The 25,775-nt window shown below is 36.7% G+C and overlaps 1 protein-coding gene across 1 annotated transcript in view; it reads left to right on the top strand.

Annotated features, from left to right (window-relative positions):
• Positions 1–25,775, top strand: part of AKT3 (AKT serine/threonine kinase 3) — a 70,099-nt gene that overhangs the window by 15,207 nt on the left and 29,117 nt on the right. Inside the window, exons 4-9 of the mRNA XM_054399198.1 lie at positions 3,702–3,704; positions 4,714–4,845; positions 6,697–6,762; positions 8,358–8,426; positions 18,249–18,371; positions 20,288–20,416. Of these exons, the coding sequence (XP_054255173.1) occupies positions 3,702–3,704; positions 4,714–4,845; positions 6,697–6,762; positions 8,358–8,426; positions 18,249–18,371; positions 20,288–20,416 (522 nt within the window). The remainder of the gene's footprint in view (positions 1–3,701; positions 3,705–4,713; positions 4,846–6,696; positions 6,763–8,357; positions 8,427–18,248; positions 18,372–20,287; positions 20,417–25,775) is intronic.

Genomic DNA, 25,775 nt, shown 5'->3' with positions numbered 1-25,775 from the left:
AAGAATGGATCATTCAAGTGAATGTTTCTCATTTACTATACAGGACTGACATGACTCAAGAGATGCACTGAAACTTCCTGAGAAGTAATAACCTGTTTCTATAGGACTGGCTTAATTCTTTCTAACCAGAAATGACACCTGTAGAAAACTAAGTGGAAGTCTGCTCACAGAGCATTATAGCTAATGTAACTGAATGCATTTGAATGATGAACAGTGAAATGAAATAGTGACTATGTGTGCTTTTACTTATAGAGCATGTTTTGTTCATTGCACAAGAATCACAGAAAAGTCAGTGGCTGAGAACTGTACCTGTGTGAATGTAATAAAAGTGTCGTAGGAACTCTTAGTTCTATTATGTCCTAAATTTTAAGAACTTGAGTTTGCAGTGCATAGTTCTTGATAGTTCTTCTCTTTATTTCAGTGTATGCAATTTTCTAACTTTTTGCAACTACAGAAAATGGTAAAAACAAATTGTACACGGCTGTAACAATATATTCATCGTACATTGTCAGGTTGACATTGAACTTTTAGCCTTGCAGCATGGATATTTAATGATTGTGCTCCAGGGTAAAATATGACAAGTGACAGCAAGATAGAAGCAGCATTTGAGACCTGTCAGTCTTACAGGCAGTATGATTATGTGAAAGGAATTTGAGTGTGCTCAGTTGAAGATCTGAACACTGTTCCAAGCTTGTGTATACTCACAGTGAAGTACAAAACCGCTGCACAACAGCAAGTATTTTCAAGGTGTCACAATTAATGTTGTCTAATATATGTAGTTTATCTGGAATGTGTGCTTTCCTTGTTCACAGTGCAGTGCATTTTCCTGTTCAATAAAAGGGATTGTGGGAACAGGAGGAGGAGTAAGATCAATTTTGTTTCTGTCTTTATACTTTAAGATATGCTGAAATAAGATACATATTTCAGTGCATGTTCAGTGCTGCAGAATATTTAAGAACTTTGGCAACAACCCAAAAGCAAATTCTGCAAAACAAAGCTAAAGTGAAAAATGGTGACTTTCACCTAGAGCAGAATGGAGTTTTTGTAGCCAGTGAAGAGCATACTGATGACTGAAAGGATTTGTTGTTACTTTTTTGACCAAGACTCAAAGTCCCGCTGCAGATTTTCTGACTGTTGGATGACTTCAGTGAAATGTTCTCAGAAGATTTTTGGGTAAAAAATATTAAGTGTCTGTAATGATGGGGAGTTGCCACTTCCTCTGTGTTAAAATTGGGAAAATATTTTTTAGAACCATTACTATTTTATTGAAATCTATTTAAAAAGCTTCTGTTTAAGCTTTTGTGGTTGTTAATATGATCAAAGCCATTTCAGGTATAATGATGATGCATTTTTATTGCCTTCTTTCTGAATTTGTTTTTGGCATTGAATTTCTTCTCATTTCAGTAATTTTTTGCACAATGTGTCCTACAAGATTGTTTTGTTACCTGATATTAGATCTAAGACCATTGAATTTTCCTTGTGTATGTGCCAGATGGTATATATATGAATAGAAGGGCATAATCAAATTAAGACACAAGACAGAGAGGAGTGGACTTGTTCTTTAAAAAGGTAGGAAAAGGTTTATGAAGAAAACATTCTTTAGATTGTGGAACTTGATTTGAACAGATATGACAGTAATGACTAGATTATCAGGAAGAACCCGAAGGGTGGATTTTTTGTTTGTTTGAATATTTATTTTATTTTTTGTAATGGTTCCAGTGTGCTACTTCAGTTTTACAGCAATAACATAACAACATTACTAAAATTCAGAGTACTAGAAATTCTTAGCAAAGTGCATTTATTTCTTGCCGCGTCATTCGTTTTAAGTAGAATTTCTTTCCGATGAAGTCAGAATAAAACTCCAAGTGATACAATATTTGTGCAAATCAGGAATTTCTAAAAATTAGGTTCTTGATAGGGATTTCTGGGACCTGTAGTAGGATGCATTCTTTTGAACATAAACTGTACATAAGTAAATAGGATTTATAGAAAGATGAACATCATACAATTCTTTGGTTAATGCAATTCCTGTAGCTTCATTGTTTTTCCTTTGGTTGCAAGTTTGTTTGGCAGGGTGAAGGATGAGAAAAGAACAATTTTTTTCAGAGGAACCCAAAAAGTAGTGTGATAGGGAAAAAAGATTCAATCCTTAGAGTTTGGATGGAATGGAAAAGGTAGGAAAATAAGCAAGGAGAAAGAATCCAGTCTTATAGGAGCCTCTGAACTTGCTTACCAACATCCCTTGGGTTTAGGAAGTATTTCCATTTTTTTCACCAGTTTTCAGTACACCCTCAGCTATGGCATCTGTGTTTTTATCTCCTAAGGTCTTGTGTTCTTTGGCAGACTTTTTGAGTTACCCTACACTGCATATCATCTCTAAGCCTTCTGCTGAGCTTCTAAAGAATGAGAGCATCAGAAGGCTTTATTCTTAGAACTAGCACTACTGCCATAACCTGCTGTTAAACCACAGCTCAAAGTCTTGCAAACCTATTACCATCTTCTTATAAATACACATATTTTTTTTTAAACTTGTTTTAGCTGAGCTTGCAGCTAGATTCATGGCTACTTTGTTTACATTATATAAGCAAATTTTGGGTGAATAAGCCTTACAATTTGACTGGCTTGCTGCCCTTATCATCAAATCCATGTCTATGATCGGTCAAGCCAAGGTCATCCTCCTTTGTGCAGGCAAAGGGCTGGTTTTATGAGCTGGTTTTATTGAGGTTCTGATGATCCTTTCTAAGTTCTGATTCAAAGATCCAGAAGTATGGGAAAAAGTTGCTCCTTTGAGATTGCTTGTGATCCCATTAATATTTGACTGTTAGAAGTGGTAGCTGTTATGGTCACTAACTTAGTATTCTTTATCAATAAAACTGTTGGCCATTCTTTGTCCAGGAATATCACATCTTATGACTGCAGATAAGGAGGATTTGGCCCTGAATTACTCATCTTTTGCCTCAATTGTGTTTTGAATGCATTTTGAGTTTTTCACTTTTTTTTTGGTCAACTTTCTTTGCATCTTTTAAGTTGCAGGTTGAACACTCAAAAGCTAAGAAAGTACACCATTAAAACAGTTGATGAAAGTTTAATTCTACCCCTTACGTAAGCATATTTCAAACTGACTCTGAGAAAATTATTTTCACAGTTGACTGACAGCTACTTCAGACCCACAGTATTAGCATCGTACACTTGAGCTTAAAGGAATGAGTAATTTCAGAAGGAAATTTTCTTCTTTATTCTTTCTCACAAGAGAGAATATATTTCACTGCCACTATTCGTGGTTGCACACCAGAGACATGGCCAATAGATCTACATTTGGAATGTTTGTGAGATATGTAGGCACTGTTAGAGGTGTTTCTTGTAGGGATAAGGAAAGGATTAATCCCACAAGTAGAAGTTCATCTGGAACATGAGTATTTAAAAAAATTGCTTGAGGCTGCAGTTGGTGATAGAAAGAGACCCTAGGAAGATGAGAAATAAGGCATGATTTTTTATTTTCCCCACACATAACAGGATTATATATATTTCACTTAACAAAACTGAGAAGTATAATTACTTTTTATAAATGTTTTGTGGTGTGTTTTTCACAAAGAAAGGAAGGTTTTTGATATTGTAGCGCAATACTATAACAAGAATAGGTGAGTGTGTTGTCTTTCAGAGCTTTTAACTGTTTTCCTCAAAGTTTCTGGGTGCTTTAATAGGTTGTGTGTTGTTATGTGGTGCTGCAGCTAGTAGCCAGTGCTAGTAACACAGGGTGCTGAAAGATGTGCTATGGAAACACACAGGGGAAGCCAGTGATTGGCTCTGAGTTGTCCGAAGATATCCTGCTGTCAGTGCAAGCTGACCATGCGCAATTACTGGATTCTCAGTATTGTACTGTTTTCTCAACATCCTCTTTGCATTTGATGCATAGACCATAGGGTTGACGCTTCTGAACAGGCTGTGAAATAAACTTGTAGAGCTAAGATGATTGTTAACTCAGTCTTTGTGCTTGTTGATGTGGCTAAACTGCTTTGGGATCTGAGATCATCTGGTCGTATTCTTTTTGTGTGTGACACTACAGTTTTGCTGATAAACCTACTAGACTCAAATTGTCTGGTAGAACCAGTTCCGGGTGTACTGTGTTTATCTGGCAAAACTAGGGCAATACTAGATGCTTGAATGGTTACTATAATGTGGTCACATGGAAGAGGGAGACTTGTCACTTCTTCCTCTTTCAGATTTAAAAATCTGCTTCTAATGCAAAGATTATTGTAGAGTCTTACTGGTATAATACTGCTATGAGGATCATGCATGTCAAAAAAGCCATCAGTGCAGTAGTTGGTGTTATGCAAGACACACTGATTATGCCATGTTCTTGTGTCCCTGGTAATAAAGGAGTTGATAAGCTTTCTTAGATGAGGAGCATTCATGAAATGCTGGTGTAGGCTAAGACTTTCTTCTGTGTGTGCTTTGTAAGTGTTAAGAGTGTGTGTGTAGTATTGCTGTGCAGTACTTGACTTTAGAGAACTATAATAATGTTATTGAACAATGTATCCTAGTGGCTTAAGGATACACTTAGCTATTATGAACCTAACTATAGAAGAGTTCCTATTTTTGTAAACTGTGCTTATTACATTGGTAATAGCATTTAGTTATATGTGAACACACTTGTGTTCAAATTGGAACTAGATAGTACAAGTCTTGCTAAACCTTGTTCTTTGCTCTTTGTAGACAATGAATGATTTTGACTATTTAAAACTGCTGGGCAAAGGCACGTTTGGCAAAGTTATCCTGGTTCGAGAGAAGGCTAGTGGGAAATACTATGCTATGAAGATTTTGAAAAAAGAAGTTATTATTGCAAAGGTAAGGAAAGTTATATTTTTAATACTGGGTAATTCTTTTGAATAGAATAATCAGCATCTAATATTGGTAAGAATTTTTAGTAATAACTGAGTTTGACAGAAACGTGTGTATTTTCAGGAGTGAAGAATACAGAAAAAAGTATGTGTAGCATTTTGCATACCTTTTTCCAGTGTCTTACAGTCCAGAATGTGCTAAAACATTGAGAGTTCACTGGGCAGAAAGGTCGTGAAGCATTGTTGGGTATATTACATAAAATTTTTTCCTAAGTCAACTACAGGCTTGTTCAGCAAAATGCAATTAATTTAATGGGCTTGTGCTCTGTTTCAGCTGTGTTAGGTAAGATTGCTGTGTGTGAGACTAACAATCTCATTTTTTCAGTTTTTGAGACAGAAAAGCCGGAAGCTGATGTCTGAAGAAGTCGTTTAAGCTGGTGTTGTCCAGTGGTTTAAATTTCATTGTGTATGTAGTCAGAAATTTACTAAATTTAAACTTGAAGATCATCTATTCTGACCTTTGTTTCTAGCAGTTATCAAGTTTTGAGTCCCACTTGCACAGAAGAAATTGACAGCAAGATGCCTACTCGTTCTTATCTTCATGAGACAGAACTAAAAATAATCTCAATTGTTAAATAAGGACAATTTTGAGGGATGTGAATCTGATTGAGATTTTTGGATTCTGGAGGCTAACAATGGCAGTATTTGTAAAAATTGAATCTGGGAATGCTTAAACCAGCCAGTGGCTTTTGGCTTTTTAGGTCCCTGGCATCCTGGAGAGGGGGAATTCACAACACTTGTTACATGCAGAATTGCATCAAATGGCTGTGTATTGATAATCTGAGCTTCCTAAATGCCCTGCTGTTAGCCCTAGCCCTCGGGAGCTGCTTGCCATTACAGCACAGGGGGAGCCCTCTTCCCGCCATCCTCTGTCCCTGCTCTCTGCAAACCTGATGGCATGAAAGGCCACAAGCCTGCCCCACAGCCTCGCTGTCACTGCTGCAGGCTGCTTCTCACCTCTGGTGTACCTCCTGCCCTTCAGCCACCCAAGGGGATGGTGAGAGGGTCCTGGCTTTGTAGGGAATAGAGGACAAGCACAGGTGAGCTGGGGCCTGGATTAGTTTCTCTTCTGTTGGCACAGGGCTCGTTTTAATCTTCCTTGTACAGGCATACAGACAGGAGAGTGTCACTGTTGGTCTCCTGATTACCCCTTCCTCAAAGTCTGGCTGGAAACGGGGTGGGCCTGTGTGGACATCTCCTGTCTCCCATAGATGAAGTCCATGTCCTCTGGGAAGGAAGTCAGGCCCAGTCAGGGCAGTACTAGTCCTAGGAGCACTGCTGGCTTGGCTTATAAGGACAACCCAAGTGGGTGAGAGAGGGTTTTTGTATGGCTACATGGGTTTTAAGGAAAAACAAAACAAACAACAAATCATGCAAATGTTTAAAACCAGAAAAATTGACTTAACATTAGGCTTTGTACTTGCCTGTTGGTTACCACCTTTGTGCATTTCTTCCAAAAGCATTCACTCTCTCTGTAGGTATGCTGTTCAGATGATTCACAGCAGAACAATGAAGTTATGATTATATTTTTAAACTATCAAATCCTTCCCTACATTGGATATTGTCATTTTAAAAGAATAAAATAAAAAAGGTTAATTTTTTTTTTGCCAAACTTAAATTTACTTTAAAATATTTTCTCAAAACACATTAATTATTTTTTATATTTCTTTCAGGTTTATTAGTTTTCCAAAATTGTACTATAGCTTTCTCTTTTCCAAAGTGTTGACCTTTTCGTCATAATTAATTAACAATTGTGCATCTCAATTCAGACCTACTTCCTCTGCTCTTTATTTCTTAGGATGAAGTGGCTCATACGCTTACAGAAAGCAGAGTATTGAAAAACACCAGACACCCCTTTTTAACAGTAAGTATTAGGAATTAATTTAAACAACGTTAGCAAGTAATTTTCAACATAATGGGTATTCCATTATGAAAATAATTTATGAACAAATTTTGAAGTCTTTGTGGTGATAATTTGTGAACAAGCAGTATCTATCTGGTGCATATGATATCCTTTATCAGAATATGTATCTAAGAGTTCAGAAATAAAGTTTATTGTAATTTTGTAAAGCTTAACTGTTGTGCAATTTTGGTGATTTTTTTTTACATGAACCCTTTCAAAATAAATTGTTGGTTTCACATATTGTCAACTAATTTTTACCAGGAAAAATTCAAGAAGAGTTTGATAAAATGATAAAAATCACTATTTGTTCAACATAAGAAGCTCATAGAGCAACAAAACTCAAACCCCACTGCTTCAATATCTTTGTCTTCATATGGTTAACATTTAATAGAAAGAAAATACTGAAAAAATGATAAAAATGTGAAGATTTATGGCAAATTATGATAAATCATTTCAATTTTACAACTGACTTTCTTCTGTAGAAGTAATTCTGATTCCTTTCCTTTGAGAATATATTAGAAACATTTTAATTAACTTCAAAAGGTAATAAATATATATTATACAACAGGGAGAAGTTATTTTCTTTTTTGTATTAAAATACCGAAGTGTAAGGTGGAAGTTTTACTGTTTAGAAAATCATAAGTAAACCTTTTAGACAGCAGATGATGGCATTTACATTGCTTAGCCAAAATATTCTTGGAAATTTACTCAGGAAAAATTACATCCTCCAAAGTTTCTTAAATTACAGTGTAAAGGTAAACAGAAGTAGGTGTGATTCCAGTCAAATTGTGCAATAATGTTACTGCAATTGTATTTTTATATCTCTGATAGTATCAAAAAATATTTTAAGGAAACATGCAGTATTTAAGTCTCATCAGTCTTCTTAAGATTTTTCTATTGCATTGTATTTTTTTAGGCTGTGACGACATCTGTAGATTTTCGTCAGTAGCATTTTTCCAAGTAAAATCAAATCAACACTGATAAGTCAAAAATTTTATTAAGATAATAACAGTTTTTACAATTTTAAAATTATATGTAAATAAATATATTCATTTGGTACTCAGAGCTTTTAACATTGCATAGTAAGTGAAACTACAGACTTCTTGCTTTGCAAATGTGAGCAGGCTGACAGTTAGGATGACTTTTAAGATTTCATTTGGCAGAAGTTAAAAAGAACCTCTATCTTCATTGGCATTGTGGAAATGGACATCATAAAATATTATGAGTGAAAATAGCTGGTACTGTGTATGGCAATAGGAAATGCAGTATAAAATTGTGCGCTTTAGTAAATATTTAGTGTTTTATTATAACAAGCACAATATTTTTGTATTTGTGGCCATGTGTCAGAGATGAGGAAAGACATGAAGGTTTTTGTGTCAATTTAATCTCAAGCTCCATATAGGAATTTGCACTTCTAATTTGCACTTCTGAAAGTTCTCACCAAGTCAGAATTGTCTGCTTAAGAGGATAAAATTAAATTTTGTTACAGTTTAAGTGTAATAAATTGGGTTAATACAAGATGATAATTGATTTGGTTTTTCTGTTTTCTTTGCAAGTCCTTGAAATATTCCTTCCAGACAAAGGATCGTTTGTGTTTTGTGATGGAGTATGTTAATGGAGGAGAGGTAAGTTTAAAAAAAAATGTTCTACACTGGGTTACACTTTAAAGGATATAATTTTTCTTGCCTTTTTTACTTTCTTGTGTCTTTTAAGGTTTGGGGGGTTTAATATTTTTTTTTAATCTCTAAAATGCTTTTATTTAAAAAGCAGAAATCTGTTTTATAACTAAGTTGTCAAAAGTAGTTCCTGTTCTTGAACATTTAGACTGTTGGAATGATGAAAGATAATTTGACAGTAGAGAAATAATTGCAAGTGACTTGCTTATTGTTTTCTTCATGCATGTTATAGCATGTTCTGACATGAAATGATAATAACATAGTACAAACAAGGAAAAACGATGTTGCCTGCTCTTGCTTCTGTCCTAATATGGATTTGCCATCGCAAAACCTATGAGAAAAGAGTGATGTGTTCATGTTTTTCATTACTTTAATCCCTTCACTTGCTGTGTATTCTGGAAGTTTCAGCTTCAATGCTAAACTTGAAGTGTCAATTGCCTTTAAGCTGTTGCTGTCCCCCAGCTGCTTACTGAAGAATGGAGTATCAAAAACTATACCTGTCAAATGGAATTGAAGAGAACTGCAGTCTAAGAAGAGGGGTTTTATCTAGCTGTTAGATGCTGTTTGCTGTTCAAATTGTATCTCTTTATGACATGAACTAGGAATTTTTCCTTATTTTTACATGTGACAGTCTCTATATGTTGCATGATAACATTAAAGGACTAAGTGTTTCCACTAGCTTTTTTTATTGGAAGACTGCTTCTTCATTCAGGAAATGCTGCAGCATGATACCGTGTTTTGCATTGCCCTTTTGCTGTGTTATCCTACAGGAAATCTGTTTTCAGCTATAACTCTAATGGTGGAGCACCCCCTGCCCCCAGAGTGCCTGTCTTGCATTCATTGCTCTGGTGATTTCTGGGCCATCTGAGGCCCTTTTACATACTCAGAATCACAGAAAACATCTGATTGGAAGAGACCTCAAAGATCATCCAGTCCAACCTTCAACCCAGCACTGAAGAGTCAATACTAAACCATGTCCCTAAGTGCCAGGTCCACATGCTACTTAAACACCTCCAGGGATGGTTACTCCACCATTGCTCTGGGCAGACCATTCCAGTGTTTGATAACCCTCTCTGTGAAGAAGAAACAAGGAAAATTTGTCCGTGGCTGTCTTCTGCCAGGCAGGACTAACCACAGTGTCTATCCACAGGAGTCTTATTATGTGAAGGTGACTTGTTTGACTCAATATATATAAACCCCATTCTGGACATAAAGGAATTGAACAGTTTTGACTAGTTGAACTAGACAGAAATGTCTTCCTCAGCAGTAAAGGAATAGCAGCCTTCTCTTGCACACTCACCTGGCTTATTTCACATTGAACTTATGTCACTAAAATTAAGACAGTGTGTTGCAGCCACTGTTCTGAGGGCAGCTGCTGGATGCATGCAGAGTGCATGATTCCTTAGCTGACCAATTGCACACCGCAAAAAGCAAAGCAATAACATTCCATGTGTGCCAAGAACAACATCCTCATGTCGGCACCCTTTGATGCTGCAGAAGCCACTTCCTTGACATGCTGGCGCCTCTTACTGGGAAAAGATTTTAGCTTATGTACGTGGTTGTATTTTACTGGTTAAGGGATTGATAACAAAGAGTACAAAAGACAGCCACTCTGAGCAATAGTTGCACCTTCTCTCGCTTGGGTAGGAATGGTTTCATTTAGGGCTTCTAGGGTGTATCAGTGTGAGAGCTGAAATCCCCCCACACCAGCAACAGCCAAGCTAATTCAGTCCAGAAAGCAAATGAAAGCTGTATCCACAAGCAAATCTACAATCTATGATGAAATGCAATGAACACGCACAAACACACACAATTCACAACACTTAAAAACATATACAATCAACAGAAAAGCACAACCAAGCTCCCTTTGGTTCCCTCTAAAGGGGCCTTTCCCAGGGGCCTCTTCCCCCCAAACTCCCCTAGCAGAAAGCAGAGAAGTTAAGAAGCAGAGAGGCTGTTAACTTAGCTCGCCAAGGTCAGTGTGTTATCTTCAGCCAGAAGAGAAGAAGCAGCAGCCAGACAGCCCAGCAAGGAAGCCGAGAGCTCCCCACTCCGACTGCTCCTACTTTGTTTTGAGTAGTGGTTCTTAAACATTTCTATCTATCCAATGGAATTGTTTAGAACAATCATTATTTTGCTTTCTTACACCCAATAGTGACTTATTTACATTCTTTCACCTTCTCTGCTTGAACTTTGCAAAGAAAAATTAAAAAGACAGTTTTAAACCATCACATAGGGATTTGCGCTTCTGTTTCACCTTCTCTGCTTGAACTTTGCAAAGAAAAATTAAAAAGACAGTTTTAAACCATCACATAGGGATTTGCGCTTCTGTTTGTTTGATACTTCTTCTGGCCAGGGCTTCGGTGTAGGGATGCTGCGAGGGATATGCTCGGGACTTCTGTTGGCTGCTTCATCTGTTAATGGCTTCTGGGACTACTTCTGTAAGTGGGACTCTGAGACTCTATAATGCTGGGGATTCTACAACACTACAATAAAGGATTCTCTGCTCTCTGCGTTTCTAGAATCTCGTTGCTATACCACAATGGGAGTTATGCCTCCATTCGTCACCCAATGGCAATGGTAATCAGAAAGGAAAAACAACAGCAGTGCTATCTACAATGAGTTTTCAAAGTGATGCCTTTATAAACGAGCTAATTATTCATGGTTTTCCCTATGTAATACCTTATTTCATTTCTGTAGTCTCAGAGGATGCACTGTCAAAGTATGTTTTTAACATCAGCCTATCATCAGCATACATAGTATTTGAAAGATAATTTTTTGTCCTATTTGAATACAGAGCAGAGCCCACAGAGACTGTTTTTGACTCCTATCTTCTGACTGAGGATACTCTTGATACGGTGTTTTGATCAGGCTTGTATCTTTTATGCCTCTGCATTGGGTGGTGCACCTTTGTAGCAGCTGTTTAAACATCTTGTGTCACAGGTTTCTTGGTGGCACCCTGCTTTTGCTTATTGGGATTTGAATGATTACAGTGTACTTCACCAAGAGTGGGGTGCTTTTTTCCAGGTATGATGCTCCTATTTGTCACTGTTGCTCATGTTCTTTGCTGATGGCTCCCTAATTCTTGTCAGTGTTGCTCATGTTCTTTGCTGATGGCTCCCTAATTCTTGTCAGTGCTGCTCATGTTCTTTGCTGGTGGTTCCCTAATTCATTGAAGCCAACCGTAAATTTTTGCCACAGTGGGTAATTATAGCCTTTCAGAGTAGGCAGTTTTCTTTGAAAAAACTCTCTTGATTTGGTTATGTGCTTCTCTTTGGCTAGAGATCTGGAACAGTAAGTTGGACAACCTGTCCTGTCTAATAGGAAAGTCTTCAGTCTTACCAAATTTTCCTCTGAATTTCAGAATTTGGTCACTGTCTGAGTGACTAAGAAATACAAAGGACCTAATTTTTGTAAAAATAATCTTGCTATTAACTCAGAACTGAAACTTTGCACAAAGCTGCACAAAGTTTAGCCAGCTTTTTAGCCATTTGTAAGCATATCTCTACCATTGTTACAGTGTGAGAGCTGAAATCCCCCTCCCACACTGACAATAACCAGGCTAGCTCAGTCTGGAAGCAAATGAAACTGTATTTACAGGCAAAACTACAATCTGTGATGAAATGCAATGAATATGTACAAATATACACTATTCACAACATTTACAAATATGTACAATCAACAGAAAAACACAACAAAGCCCTTTGGGCCCCCCAAAAGAGAGGGGCCGTGCTTCTTTTCCTCCCCCCTCCCAGAGCAGGCAAAAGGGAAGAAAGCCAAGAAGCAGAGAGAGGTTCATTAGACCTTAGCTTGTCAAGGTCTGTATGTGGGTGTGTGTTATCTTCAGCCAGAGAAGAAAAGAAGAAGGCAGACAGACTGAGAGAAGATGGACTGCCTGACTGTCCATGTCTTATTTTGAGTACTGACTCTTAAACATGTCTATCTCTCCAATGGAAGTGTTTAGAATAATCGTTATTTTGTTTTCTTATACCCAGTAGTGATTTATTTACATTCTTTCACTTTTCTGCTCGAACTTTGTGAGAAGAAATTAAAGAGACAGTCTTAAAACCATCACAACCATGCACAGAATCTAGCTGCTTTCCTCTATTGTTCCTCTGTGTTCCAACAAAGTTTAATTTCCATGCAATAGTTTCTTACTGATGAAGGTGTTGAAAAATGAACTTTTAGTTGTATCCATCCAGTGGAAAATTGACTCTGGCAGTACCATGTTGCTTTTGATTCTGTCCAGAGCAGTACTATCTTTAGTGCGTGTCTGTTTAAAATGCCTTTAGATTAAAAATTTCTCCTTAGTTAATTGTGCCTGAGTCAGTTGCTTCAGAATTTTTATGGATTGTACCTTTAAGGAGCACATTAGCCAAGCAGTCCTCTGAATGAAGGCGTTATTGAAATTTTTATCGTATTCTAGACTCTCACCCAGGTGAAGGGAAGAAAATGCCACAATTTAGGTTTCTATCCAACTACAGTAATAAAAAGTGTAGTCAGTACTAGGAGTCTTCAGTTCCTCTTCCATGGCTTGGAAGGAAAACAGTCAAGGAGATGGGCTAAATCTATGTTAAATTTAATATCCCACAACAACAGTGGCAATTTATCTTTTCTTAGCCTTGCTGATTTAATTTCAAATTAGTTAGACACAGTTAATAAGGGAAGAATTTCTAATGAAAATGTAACTGCATCAGTTTTACTGGTCTCTGAGTGCTTTTTTCACAGTGTACCAACTATTACTCTATTGAATTCTCCTTGACTTCCTTGAAAAACCCTCAACATATTCTGTAGCTAAAATATATTAAAGTAAAACATTAGAGGATTTTTTTTCCCCAAGCTAACTTTTGAGAGAAATATCAAATACATTTTTCTCATACTGACAACATTTACAGTTAATTTTCTGCTGCTTAAGGACCCAAACTTGAAATCTTTGTCGTGGGCTGAAAGCTAAACTTTTCTTTCAGTGGTGGTAGTGTACTCCGTGGGTGAAGCATTTAGCAATGTCTGTTGATCGTAAAGTATATTGCAGTATAAAGCTGGAATGTTACTTATAACATTGTGATGACTTTTCAGTACTTTTGTGCCCTGAAGAAATTACTTTAAAGTAGCATTAAGACATTGAAATTTGATTTTAGGAAAAAAAACTTATTCATACGGCTTAGTTGCAATGACCAAGTTTCAGTATTAAGATTTTGAAATAGCATATTTAAGAGTGTGTAGTGAAATAGTACAAGTGGCATTGCATGATAAACTGTGTTCTTTACTGTGGTTCAAAATGTATAATATTGTTGTAAATACTTGAAAGTCAAATGATACAAGCCTACTGTAAAGAAAATAAGTACAGTTTTTGTACATTTTTTTGCTATTCTTGTCCTATCAACATTTAGAAAAAATGTGTAAGGCTGTGTTGATGGTTTTCCTGTTGGTGTTGATTTGCCTACTCTTCCTTTTGTAACCCATATAATTTTGAGTACAGTGTGATTGCAGTATATTAGGAGTACATTACAGCGTTCCACCAACTTCCAGGCCACACAGAATGGTATGAGTTGTGGTATAAAAAAAAATGTTCTCAGAATGGCTCTTTATTCTTGGCGAATTCTTTTGGAGTGTACATATCCCATTTTTTGTTCAAGTATTTTGCATTAAAGGTTGGAAAGCTTTAGAAGTTAAATGTTACATGCATTGTTCTGCAGAGTATCTGACTAGTAAGTTCTTCTTTCTTTGCACTTTCAAGGTAATTTCAAATGCCATACTTTGTAACAAACTTAATTGATAATTATCAGTACAATAAACTCTAAAATTTGTTCAAATAGTTTCTCCACAGCAGAACTCTGAATCTCTCCTCCACTTGGCATTTTTTTCCACACCTCTTAACTTCAGTTCATTAAACAAGAGAGAACTAAATTGTGTGTTGTAATTGAACATGGGATACTACTGTCTAGAAAAGACAGGATTTACAACTTACCTAATGAAAAAGAACTAACTATTGTTGTAAGCTTTGTTATTTTTATCTTGGTTGTGTTCTGTTTTGTTTGTCTAAACTCTAAGTAAATGAGAAAATATTCTTTAGCCTGAAGTTATATGATAGTCCACAGTAAGGGTACTGTATATCTTTGGATATAGACTGTGCCTAGAAGCAGTATAAAGCCTGAAACAATAAACATATAATTCCAGATTTCAAGGCTGCTACTGCAAATGCTTTGCAAAAGACTGAAATCTACATTCAGATTTAGCATGTGTTTAACTGCTGGGCAAATCCAATGGACGAGCAAGAACCAGCTGTACAACTTTCAACATGCTAAAATGGGTCAATAGGATGTGCAGAAATTTAACGTATCAATTGATTTAAGGCTCTGTCTGTTATATATTTGTATCTGCATTTGGATATACTTTTTATATTTAATCTTTGTATTTGTTATATCATTTGCATTAATTTTTTTTTCTTATTAGAAAAAAACCTCAGGGCAACATTGTTCAGTTTTTAAAGACAGACATACAGGGAAATTTATAGCTCTGGTCTTCACTGTAGCTATACCACTCTTATGTATGCCATCAAAAATGTTATGTGCAAAATGGCACTCTTTGTGCCAAATCTGTTTCTAACGCAATTGCAATGACTTTATAGCACATATTTGAAAACTGTAAATCAATAAATACAGCAAATGTTGGATTTTTTTTTTACATAATTTTCCATCACATTTCTTATTTACCTCTCTGACTTAATAAATCAAATCATTATTTTCTGACAATTGTAAATAGAGCCTTGTGGCATAATTATTCCAAAATAGGGAAGCAACTAAATAATTAGCTGAAAATAATGCTATAATCTCACTGAATTAGATCTTTGTATTATAATTTTAAAGTTTACTTTAGTGTCCTCATCATGTATCTGATTGTATTAATTCATCTTTAATATGCATTTTTATATCTAAATGTGCTTTATTAATTAAAAACTAGCATGTCTAGTTTGATAACAACTCTGCTATGTGCAATAATCCCCTATGAAGAGTGACTGAGATCCCTGGGGCTGTTTAGTCTTGAGAAGACTGAGAGGGGATCTCATCAATGTGTATAAATACCTGAGGGGTGGGTGTCAAGTGGAGGGGGCCAGGCTCTTTTCAGTGATTCATAGTAATAAGACAAGGAACAATGGCTTCAAACTTGAACATAGAAGATTTCACCTCAACATGAGGAGAACCTTCTTTACAGTGAGGGGATGGAGCACTGGAACAGGCTGCACAGGGAGGTTGTGGAGTCTCCTTCTCTGGAGACTTTTGAAACCCACCTGGATGCATTCTTGTGCAGACTAAGTGATCCTGCTTTGGCAGGGGGATTGGACCTGATGATCTCTTGAGGTTCCTTCCAACCTCTGATACATTCTCATACTGTGATACTGTGATAATACTGTGAAGAATGCATATGAAGAATGACTGTAGTGCCATACATATTATTAACATAATCTGAGCTGGGAACTCATGGTCTCTGGCAAACAAAGCATTGTTGCTCGTTGTTTCTAGCTGATCATTTTACTTGGAAGTTATTTTGAATGAATATCAAGAATATTTTGTTGGAAGTAAGCACTAAAGAACATAAATTTTTGATCAGTTAACTTGTCAGGTTATCAACTTTCATGTTCAGATTTGGACAGGAACTAATAACATCAATTGCTGACAAGTATCCTGAGATTTTAGAATTTTCTATGACTTTGCTGCTCAGCTACTGCATTAATCTCATACAAAAATTTCAGTAGTCCTTTTGCATAGATATGAATGTAGGGCTAGCTGAAAGTTAAGTTACAAATTTTTGGAATAGGTTTGCTATTCATATGCCTTAAACCGTGATCTGGAAGTTACCCTTTATTTTGAATTAATTTGATTTCATCAAAAAAAAGGAAAACCTCTTAAAAATGAGTGACATGAACATGATGATCTTAGTGGTCTCTTCCAACAGAAACAATTCTATGGTATTTATGAAAGAGACCACAAAACAGATGAAACAGCATAAATTAAATTTTGTTTTTGGATGAAGATGTACGTAGGGCTGTTTGTTTCATACTTAAGTCTTGCAAAAATGTGTGGAAACCCCCCCACAGATTAAGAAATGTATTTATTGTTTTCCCAGTTGCATAATATGTGGGCTACATCATGAAGTCATACTTGCTTAGTCTGTATGTGTCTTGTGTTTGCATTGGCAAGCAGTTTTCAGTACAGAAAGCAGGTTACTACAGGGAGGGCCAGGGACTGGTGTTTAAACAGGGAAATGAGCAGCAGGAGCAATTGAAATAACTAAAAAATAATGATCATCCTTGTCATGCAGGTATTCCATTTTTATACAAGGTGTCGAGAGAATTAAAAAAGAAATTGAAAGTGTAATGCATGTACAGTGAACAAACCCAAAACATTCTCTTCAAATCATACTGCAGTTTTGTTTTCTGTGAAGTCTCTGCTTGTCTATGCTGCCAAAAAGCTCAGTTTAGTGGGAAGTTTGTTTAAAATCAGAAGAAAGTAATACATAGGTTTTGAATTATAACTGTTAGGAAAGAAGTTGACTTCTGGTTCTTATAGAATTGTAGATTTCCTACAGGTGTAAAGTAGGTTGTGGTAATGACAGATGTAGCATATTATTGGTTTTTAGATTAATTTTTTTTTACTTAACCTGCAATTTCAGAATTCTTATTTACGTGATATTTTTCGCAGTGAAAATTAAAACCCCGTGTTGTTACGGGTTTCCTTGTCTGTATTTAATTTATAAATGGTCACTTTTTCTGTATTTCTGTTTTGTTGATTGTTAGTGCTTATAGTCAACCCCAAACATCCTACATTGAAGTAGTAAGGCAGGTGGTCTGTTTAGTCTTCAACAGAATACAGAAACATACTGATCTTTGTTAGAGGATTTTCACAAGCCTTCTTTACATGTTAAATAAAAACAGCCATTTTAGAGAGCATTTCAATTAAACAGCTGAATTCTACTTTTTTAGGTGTAGTTCCAGGTTCCGAGGATGATATTTTATCCAGTATGATGCTGACAACCTTACAGAACTTCACATTATGCTTTTTAATTGCAACCAAAGTTAGTGGCAATATGTAATTACTGATACTTTTCACTGAAAGACTTCAGTTGAAAAAGTGTCTGCAAGTGCTGCTACTTACAAAGTATTAAAGAAGAGATAAAACCCCCAAATAAATGTTTACATTGTAGCAAAGAAATACACTAAATACATAGATTTGTTTTATAAATCCTAAGCAGGTTCTAGTGGGTGTGATATTGTTAGCAGTATGCATGTAGTTTTTTTGTAAAATTCCAGTTCACCTGTTCAGTGAAAGTCTACTGACGAACTCAATTTTCTTCACTTCAAAGGAAAGTTACTAAATGTCTGAAAAACTTAAGGTGGAACCATAAGCTGGATATTTTACCAATATTTCTTAGGAGATTAAAAAAAACCTGAAAAAGTAGTGGTGGTGAAGTACAGAATAGTGCTGCTGCATACTTTTTTTTTTTTTCCTCTGGTAACTGGAGGTTAAATGAGTACCAAGCAGAATGCCTTAAACAAGATTGGTATATTGATTAAAACGCTGATTTAACAGCTCGCTTTCTCCCTTTGGAAACCTGGAAAAGATAAGCCAGCTGCTGTCTAAGAGTGCTGAGTGTCCATTGAGAGTACACTATCTATCATCACAATATGGTGATGAGAGGTGTTTTATGTTTGTGTTAATTTCCCCCACTAAATCAGTAATTATTACAATCCTGTCCCTGCTGTTTACCCTGCAGCTGTTTTTCCATTTGTCGAGAGAGCGGGTGTTCTCAGAGGACCGCACACGCTTCTATGGTGCAGAAATTGTCTCTGCCCTCGACTATCTGCATTCTGGAAAGATTGTATACCGTGATCTCAAGGTAAAACAAAGGAGGAAAAAAAAGTAATCAAATTTTTGTTTTTACAGAGACTGTTGGGACAAACACAAAGTAATTATAAAGTTGCACTATTCAGAGTTAATGGGGAAAAGAAAAAATTGTGTTCAAAGTTCTGTGTGTGATGAAGGAGGTCATTTGATGCAGTAATCTATAGATGGGTACATGACTTTTATTGAAAAAAGAAGCAGCATACCTTAGAAATAGCACTTAAAGGATGTTTAAATTTCTGATCTTTTTATTTTCCTCATTACTTAGAACTTAAGTTGGGATTTCAACACAAATCTCAAAATTCTCACTGTCCCTGAACAAGGAGCACAATAGGACTGCATTCTGTTTATCTCACTAAGGAGTTGTGTTCTTGTATGGTCTGAAAACATTTGCAATGATTTAGAATACTTCAATAGGAAAATAATTTCAGCCTTAATTTAAAAATTATGTTATTTCTTGCATCTTGAGAAAGATATATAATACTGGAATGTAATTTGTCTTAGTTTTGCCTGCATGTACAGTTGTGTATCCTCTTGTTGCCTGAAACTCTATTTGACATAGTATGATCCATGTTCTAAGGAAAATAACCTCTGCTTTCAACAGAAACATTTTCTCATTTGCATGAAAGTAACTTCTAAATTCCATGATGAGGCTACTTTGTTTCTGGGCAAGCCTTTAATTTCTTGAACAGGAAATTGAGCCTTCCTTGCATGTATAATGAAGGCTCCTTATACAAAGGAGTTCATTTATGGACTCCTTTGTACAGGAACTGAGGTGTTGTAGTAATGTGAAATGCTGTGACATCTTGGAAAAATAAGAATTATATAGTCAGGGAAGGAGAGGTTGTGATTTTTTATCTTCATTAATAGGAAAAGAGAAATTTGACATCATTAGTCTTCTATTGGTGTCCTCTCCTTTGCATCTTCTTTGTATGACACTATTAGACTCATTAGGAAATGCATTCCTCTGAATTGTATTTCAAGCTCCATTCAGATTTGTGGAGGCATGACTGTAATTGTTCTTTGTTGATATCTTCACTACACACATAATTAGAAAAAAAGCCAACATTTTTTGTTGAGAAAAGTTGTTCAGAAGTACCATTTGCTTGGGTGTAGTTCTAACTGTATTGAAAATATTGCTAATAAAAAACTTGTAGAACGATGTTAGCTGAGCTTTTTAGTTAAGTCCACAGTAAATACTGCAGCAGTTTTCTATTGCTGTTCTTTAAGTAATTCATAGCAGGCTATGTATTCTGTTTTAACATTTCAAAACAAGAATCATGTATTTAAAAAGCAATGCAAAGCGTATGAAGGTACGTATACACGATTCAAGAACAGTGTCTTTTGCAAGTATACAAGGAGAAATTTACCTTAGGGTTTTGTTTTTATCAGTAGCCTCTCTACATCCAGTTTTGTCTGTTATTGAAAAGCTTGTGTAAGATGCAGATATTTAAAAGATTTATGGGTATATACTAGCTGTTTCATGTCAGGTTAGAAAGAAAAATACATCTGGGTAAATTAAGGTCATGTTATAGCAAATGAAATCTATGAAGTCTGACAAAATGCCAGCCAGGATTATAACCTTGAATTACTCAATTATATTTTAAGAATATTTAGAAAATTACTTTGCTTTCATTCCACAATGCAACAAACTTGTAAAAATTCAGAATGAAAGATCACACTTTGATTGATCTGGGATTTACTGCTGTAAACTATTAAATATTAAATAATTATTTAAATTTTGTAATGGTAAACACTGTTAAATGCTGTAATATAGGAGATGGTGTATTTTTTTAATTAATTTAATTCTATTGCGTGCAATAAATCTGTATCTTTTTAATGAATTTGATGTAATGCGTTAGCCTGTCCTGTTAAGAAATACTAAGGGAACTTTTTTTCCTCAACATACAGTTAGAAAATCTAATGTTGGATAAAGATGGACACATAAAAATTACAGATTTTGGACTGTGCAAAGAAGGAATCACAGATGCAGCAACTATGAAGACATTCTGTGGTACTCCAGAATACCTGGCACCAGAGGTAGGACTTAGAATATTTTATTGTAATAAAATTTAAAGTGTTTATTTTTAATTTAATATTAGTCTGTGAAGTTTGTGCTGGCAACTGTTCATTGTAGTAAAGAACTGTTTAGTACAATGCAATTGTTACTCAGAATTGTATTTGCTACTATTCTTTGTGTGATTGTATGTGTATTGATGCTGCGCTTCTTAGAGTTTAAAAAGGCCTCTCGTGCATTGTCTTTATCATGTTTGCCTTCCTCTGTTAAAAGTTTTTATTTTCCAATGATTTCTTCAGAATAATCTTCTATCTGTCTGTCACTTGGAACATATGATTCTGTTTAACTGGGCTGTATAACTAGTGTTTATATAGCCTCAGTGGAGGTGAGGAGTAATAGGAAGGTACTGAATTTGCTGTGTTTTACTCAGACTCTCCAGGGAGTTGCAGGGAGAGGGATATTTTTGCTAAAAACAGTTGAGTGTATCAACCTCAGAACTGGTTGAGGGGGGCACCAAAATGTAGCTGCTTGCTAGTATGTAAGGAGAAGTAGCATCCCGGAGTATGCCACCCTGTCTTTACTATTAATTAGCACTCAGGGTGCCAAACATCAGACTTCGTGAGGACTGATAAAAAGGTGTTCATAAGGAGGTTATTTTGGTTCCCTTTGTAGCTCTGGTTTGGGTGTCATGGAAGCTCTAGTCACCCAAATGATCTGGTCCAGTATTAATGCTGACAGCTTGCCACCGATGCCTACTGAAACTGTTGTGGCTTCAGTTCCAAACAAGAACTTCAGCTTGGTTCTCCAAATGCTTTTTGAATCGTTTGAGTCCTGCTCATTATGCCATCTTTTTTGCAAAAGTTAGATTGCAGTTTTTTCCAACAGGAAAACACAGTAGCTAAGCCAGGCAAAAGGGGATTTCCTTCCTTGCCTGAGATTCTCTGAGATGAAGGTATCCTTGTGGATCCATATTGAATTGTTTCCCAAGGTCATTTTAAAATTACTCTTAATCAGAAAATAAGCATACCTGTTGCTGCATTTTCCTCACAAACCTTATGTTTCTGAGATCAGGGTAGTCCTTCCCACCCTCTGTTGAAAAGGCTCTTTCAGCTTGTATTGAGGGGACCTGACCTTTCGTATGTTATCTGAGACTGACTGTACTGACAGGTGGCAGATCCAGAAAAATGCTCCTGCCCATGAGAAGATCAAATGAATGGTGGGCCATAGGGCAAAAATTGTAATGAGATTGCCAGGTTTTCAGCTTTGGACCTAGAATTCAGTCTTGAGAAGCAAGGGAGCAGAACTGGAGAGATGTGGACATTCCGCTGGTCAGTCAGGACAGGGTTAGAGATCTCTTATACCATCTCAAGACACACAAATCTATGGGCCCTGATGGGATGCATCCACGAGTGCTGAGAGAGCTGGCTGATACTGTTGCTGAACCTCTCTCCATCATCTTTGAAAAGTCATGGAGAACAGGAGAGGTGCCTGATGACTGGAAGAAAGCAAATGTCACTCCAGTCTTCAAAAAAGGCAAGAAGGAGGACCCAGGCAACTACAGACCAGTCAGCCTCACCTCCATCCCTGGAAAGATAATGGAGCAGCTCATCCTGGAGGTCATCTCTAATCACCTCATTCTAGAGGTCATCTAATCATGGAAGACCAAAAGGTTATCAGGAGTAGCCAGCATGGACTTACCAAGGGGAGATCCTGTCCTACTAATCTGATAGCCTCCTATGAAGCCATGACCAAACCAAATGGGTAGATGAGGGAAGAGCAGTGGATGTCATATACCTTGACTTGAGTAAGGCTTTTGATACTGTCTCCCATAACAGCATTGTAGAAAAGCTCAGGAGATGTGGCATAGATGGTTGGTCCATGAGGTGGATTGCAAACTGGCTCCACAACAGAGTTCAGAGGGTCATCATCAGTGGCACAGAGTCAACTCGGAGGCCTGTGGCAAGTGGTGTTCCCCAGAGATCAGTACTGGCCCCACTTTTGTTCAATATCTTTATCAACAACCTGGATAAGGGGATTGAGAGTACCCTCAGCAAGTTCGCTGATGATACAAAGCTGGGTGAGGGGTGACCATCACCCCCTCAGGCTATGCAGCCATCCAACAAGATCTGGACAGGCTGGAGAGCTGGGTGAAGGCAAACCTCATGAAGTTCAATAAGGACAAGTGAAGGGTCTTGTATCTGGGGAGGAATAACAGCAAGCACCAGTACAAGTTAGGGATTACCCTGCTGGAAAGCAGCTCCATGGAGAAAGACCTTAGAGTGCTGGTGGACAGCAAGTTCTCCATGGAACAACAATGTGCTCCTGTGGCCAAGAGAGCCAATGGGATCCTGGGATGTATCAGGAAGGGTGTGTCCAGCAGGTCTAGGGAAGTTCTTCTACCTCTCTACCCTGCCCTGGTGAGACCACACCTGGAATACTGTGTCCAGTTTTGGGCTCCCCAGTTCAAGAGAGACAGAGACCTGCTGGAGAGAATCCAACGGAGAGCCATGAGAATGATTGGGGACTTGAGCATCTCCCCTACGAAGAGAGACTGAGAGGGGATCTCATCAATGTCTATAAATATCTGAGGGGTAGGTGTCAAGTGGAGGGGGCCAGGCTTTTTCCAGTGGTTCACAGTGGTAAGACAAGGAACAATGGGTTCAAACTTGTACATAGAAGATTCCACCTCAACATGAGGAGAAACGTCTTCACAGTGAGGGCGATGGAGGACTGGAACAGGCTGCACAGAGGGGTTGTGGAGTTTCCTTCTCTGGAGACTTTCAAACTCCACCTGGATGCATTCCTGTGCAGACTACTCTAAGTGATCTTGCTGTGGCAGGGGGGGTTAGACCTGATGATCTCTTGAGGTCCCTTCCAACCTCTGATACACTGTGATACTGTGTAATTAAGTTTCTGGACCATAGCTGATTTATATTTTGTAACACCTACCTGAAAGTTTTATTCCATGCCTTCACCAAACACTGTGCTGTTACAGTGATGTGCAGGACTTCTGGCAAGGTTGTCCCCAGGTACATTCCCTTCTTGTTGTCCTGTTCTAGTCCTTCCCTGTTATCTAATGCAAGTATTCTACAGTTTAAAGAAAACTAAAATAGCATTGACTGTGCTTGTCTTACATCATTATGTGCCAAGCATAAAAGGTGATAAGGTATGAATATGTTCTCTAGAAGAAAATAGTTGGTACTGTCAAAACCAGGACTTACCTGTGCTTACAGCACGTAGATGTGCAACTTGCTCAGAATTACTGAGGAGTAAGTAACTTTTTATTCGTGGAATTATATAGTCTTTTGAGAATGATTTGTTTAGCTGACAACTAGTGAAAGTCTTTTGTCATCTACAGTGTAACTAATCCAAGCTTCATTTATTTAAAAGGGTTGGTTTTGTTTGTTTGTTTTTGAGGAGCGTAGTGGTAATATTTAGCATTTCCCTCTGTTCTGAATCTGCAGTATTCCCCATTTGAAAGATATAAAATATTTTGTAGTTTGTCATCCTTTAACGGATTTTCAGGAATACTGTTTCTTAGGAGTCTGTTTCCATTGTTAACCTTCAAAGCAACCTAGCACATCAGAGATCATTGTGGTGTCAGAGAATAGACTTATATCCAATAAGAAAAAGATGAATTATAGTCCCTTTTAGGAAATGCAGATGTATTCTTGATTTTTTTTTCCTGAAAATACACAAAATATTTCTTTTGCAGTGGCAAAGGTAGAATAGGACCATATGTCTTTTCCAGACAGTATCACTTGCTTAATAAAGAAAGAATAAACTGAGAAAGTACTGCAAATATACTGTAAATATACCTGGCAGACACTTAAAAGCAGTTTGGATTTTGATAGTTTGCAATTCATTGTGAAGGATCAAAGACCTGCTAATAAAGATACAGACCTCTACAGGCTTTCTTTAATAGAATGTTCAGGAAATGAAGCTACTCAGGCAGAGAAATAAAAGTTCTTGCAGCTCTGATCATTTATAAGGGTAACTTCTTTTATGAGGTTGCTGTTTCTGGGTCTTTATATTTCAGTTCAAGTTCTCAGAACTAAATGTACAGTCCTAGTTATAGTAGGACAGTCACTGTGATACTAAGCTTTAGTGACATGGGAGATGCAAGTTTTAAATATCAGAAATTAATTTTGAAGCTTTTAATCTTTTTAAGAAGAGCGGAGAAGATGCGTTACCTATGAACAAGTCTATATGGGACTTTATGGATGGTCATTCAAATGACTTTTCATAGAGGAACATGATAATGATACTTAGGTGTAGTCTAATAGCAGGGAAAATGGTAGGACCTCATTAAGTTTTATTAGCATAAAAGTACAGGCTAGATGGATGAATGCATTCCTATAAGAGCAGCAGTCTATTATTTCTTGTTTTTTAAAGTAGCAAGATAATGCCAATATAGTTTATGCAGTTACTATCACTTAAAGGTATGACAATAAATAAGACCAAAGTAGATTCATAGACTTTGTTCATAGGCATAAGAAGGGCTGCATGTCTTATAACTTATTTCAAAATGAGACCATTGGAGGAAATACTGTGATCAGTTACATAGTGCTTGTTTGTCAGGTACTGTCTTTTTTTATTTTCTTTTTTTTTTCTTTCTGGTGATCTGTCTTTTAGAAAAGAGAGTGAGAGAGATAATATGTAATCAATTATTTGCCTGAGTTTTATCTCAGAAAAATGAAAGGTAAAAACTCTTTTATCAAGAAGCAACTGCTGTCTTTCCTCACTTTTCACATAATTTCTTACTTACAGCTTTTCTTTTAGGGAAGTGTATGGTGTTGATGTAGGAATCATCCAAAATCTAGAACTTGATCATCAAAGTTCAATGGCTGAATTTCAGCAAGAGGAAGCATGGTACCCTGCACTGCAGGCATGGTTGTAGCATGAAAAAAACACTTCTCCCATGGTTACAGGAATTGAAATTGAATTTTCTAAGAATGTTTTGGTATATGCAGCTTATAAAATGTTGCAGTAGAGGCAGAAAAAACATGTCACAGATGCAGCTATACGTTTATTTAATTATTTTAATGCTTGCTTATATGGGATCATAATAATTGCCAAAAGCAGTTTGGTAAAATTTTGGACTGAGAATATGGTGATCTGCCACCTAACTCTTCTGATATGAGTTGAAACTAAGTGATATATGGGCAGAGAGGGAACCACTGAAATGCACTGAGACAGTGTAGCTTGGAAATGGGTGTTTCCAGGTTTTTGCATGCATCATAGCAAAGCATTGTTTTAAAAAGAGATTTTAATGCAGATAGAAGTATAAAAGTTGCAGTGGGAATGATACAGAAGAGCTTCTTTAGGTGTGAGGAAACTACCACATTTTGTTTGCAAAGAACTTGGTGAAAGTAGCCCACA

This window comes from Indicator indicator, chromosome 2, assembly GCF_027791375.1.
Source record: "Indicator indicator isolate 239-I01 chromosome 2, UM_Iind_1.1, whole genome shotgun sequence".
Taxonomy (NCBI): Eukaryota; Metazoa; Chordata; class Aves; order Piciformes; family Indicatoridae; genus Indicator; species Indicator indicator.
The sequence above is the reverse complement of the archived record's forward strand: the minus strand, read 5'-3'. Positions and strand labels throughout refer to the sequence as shown.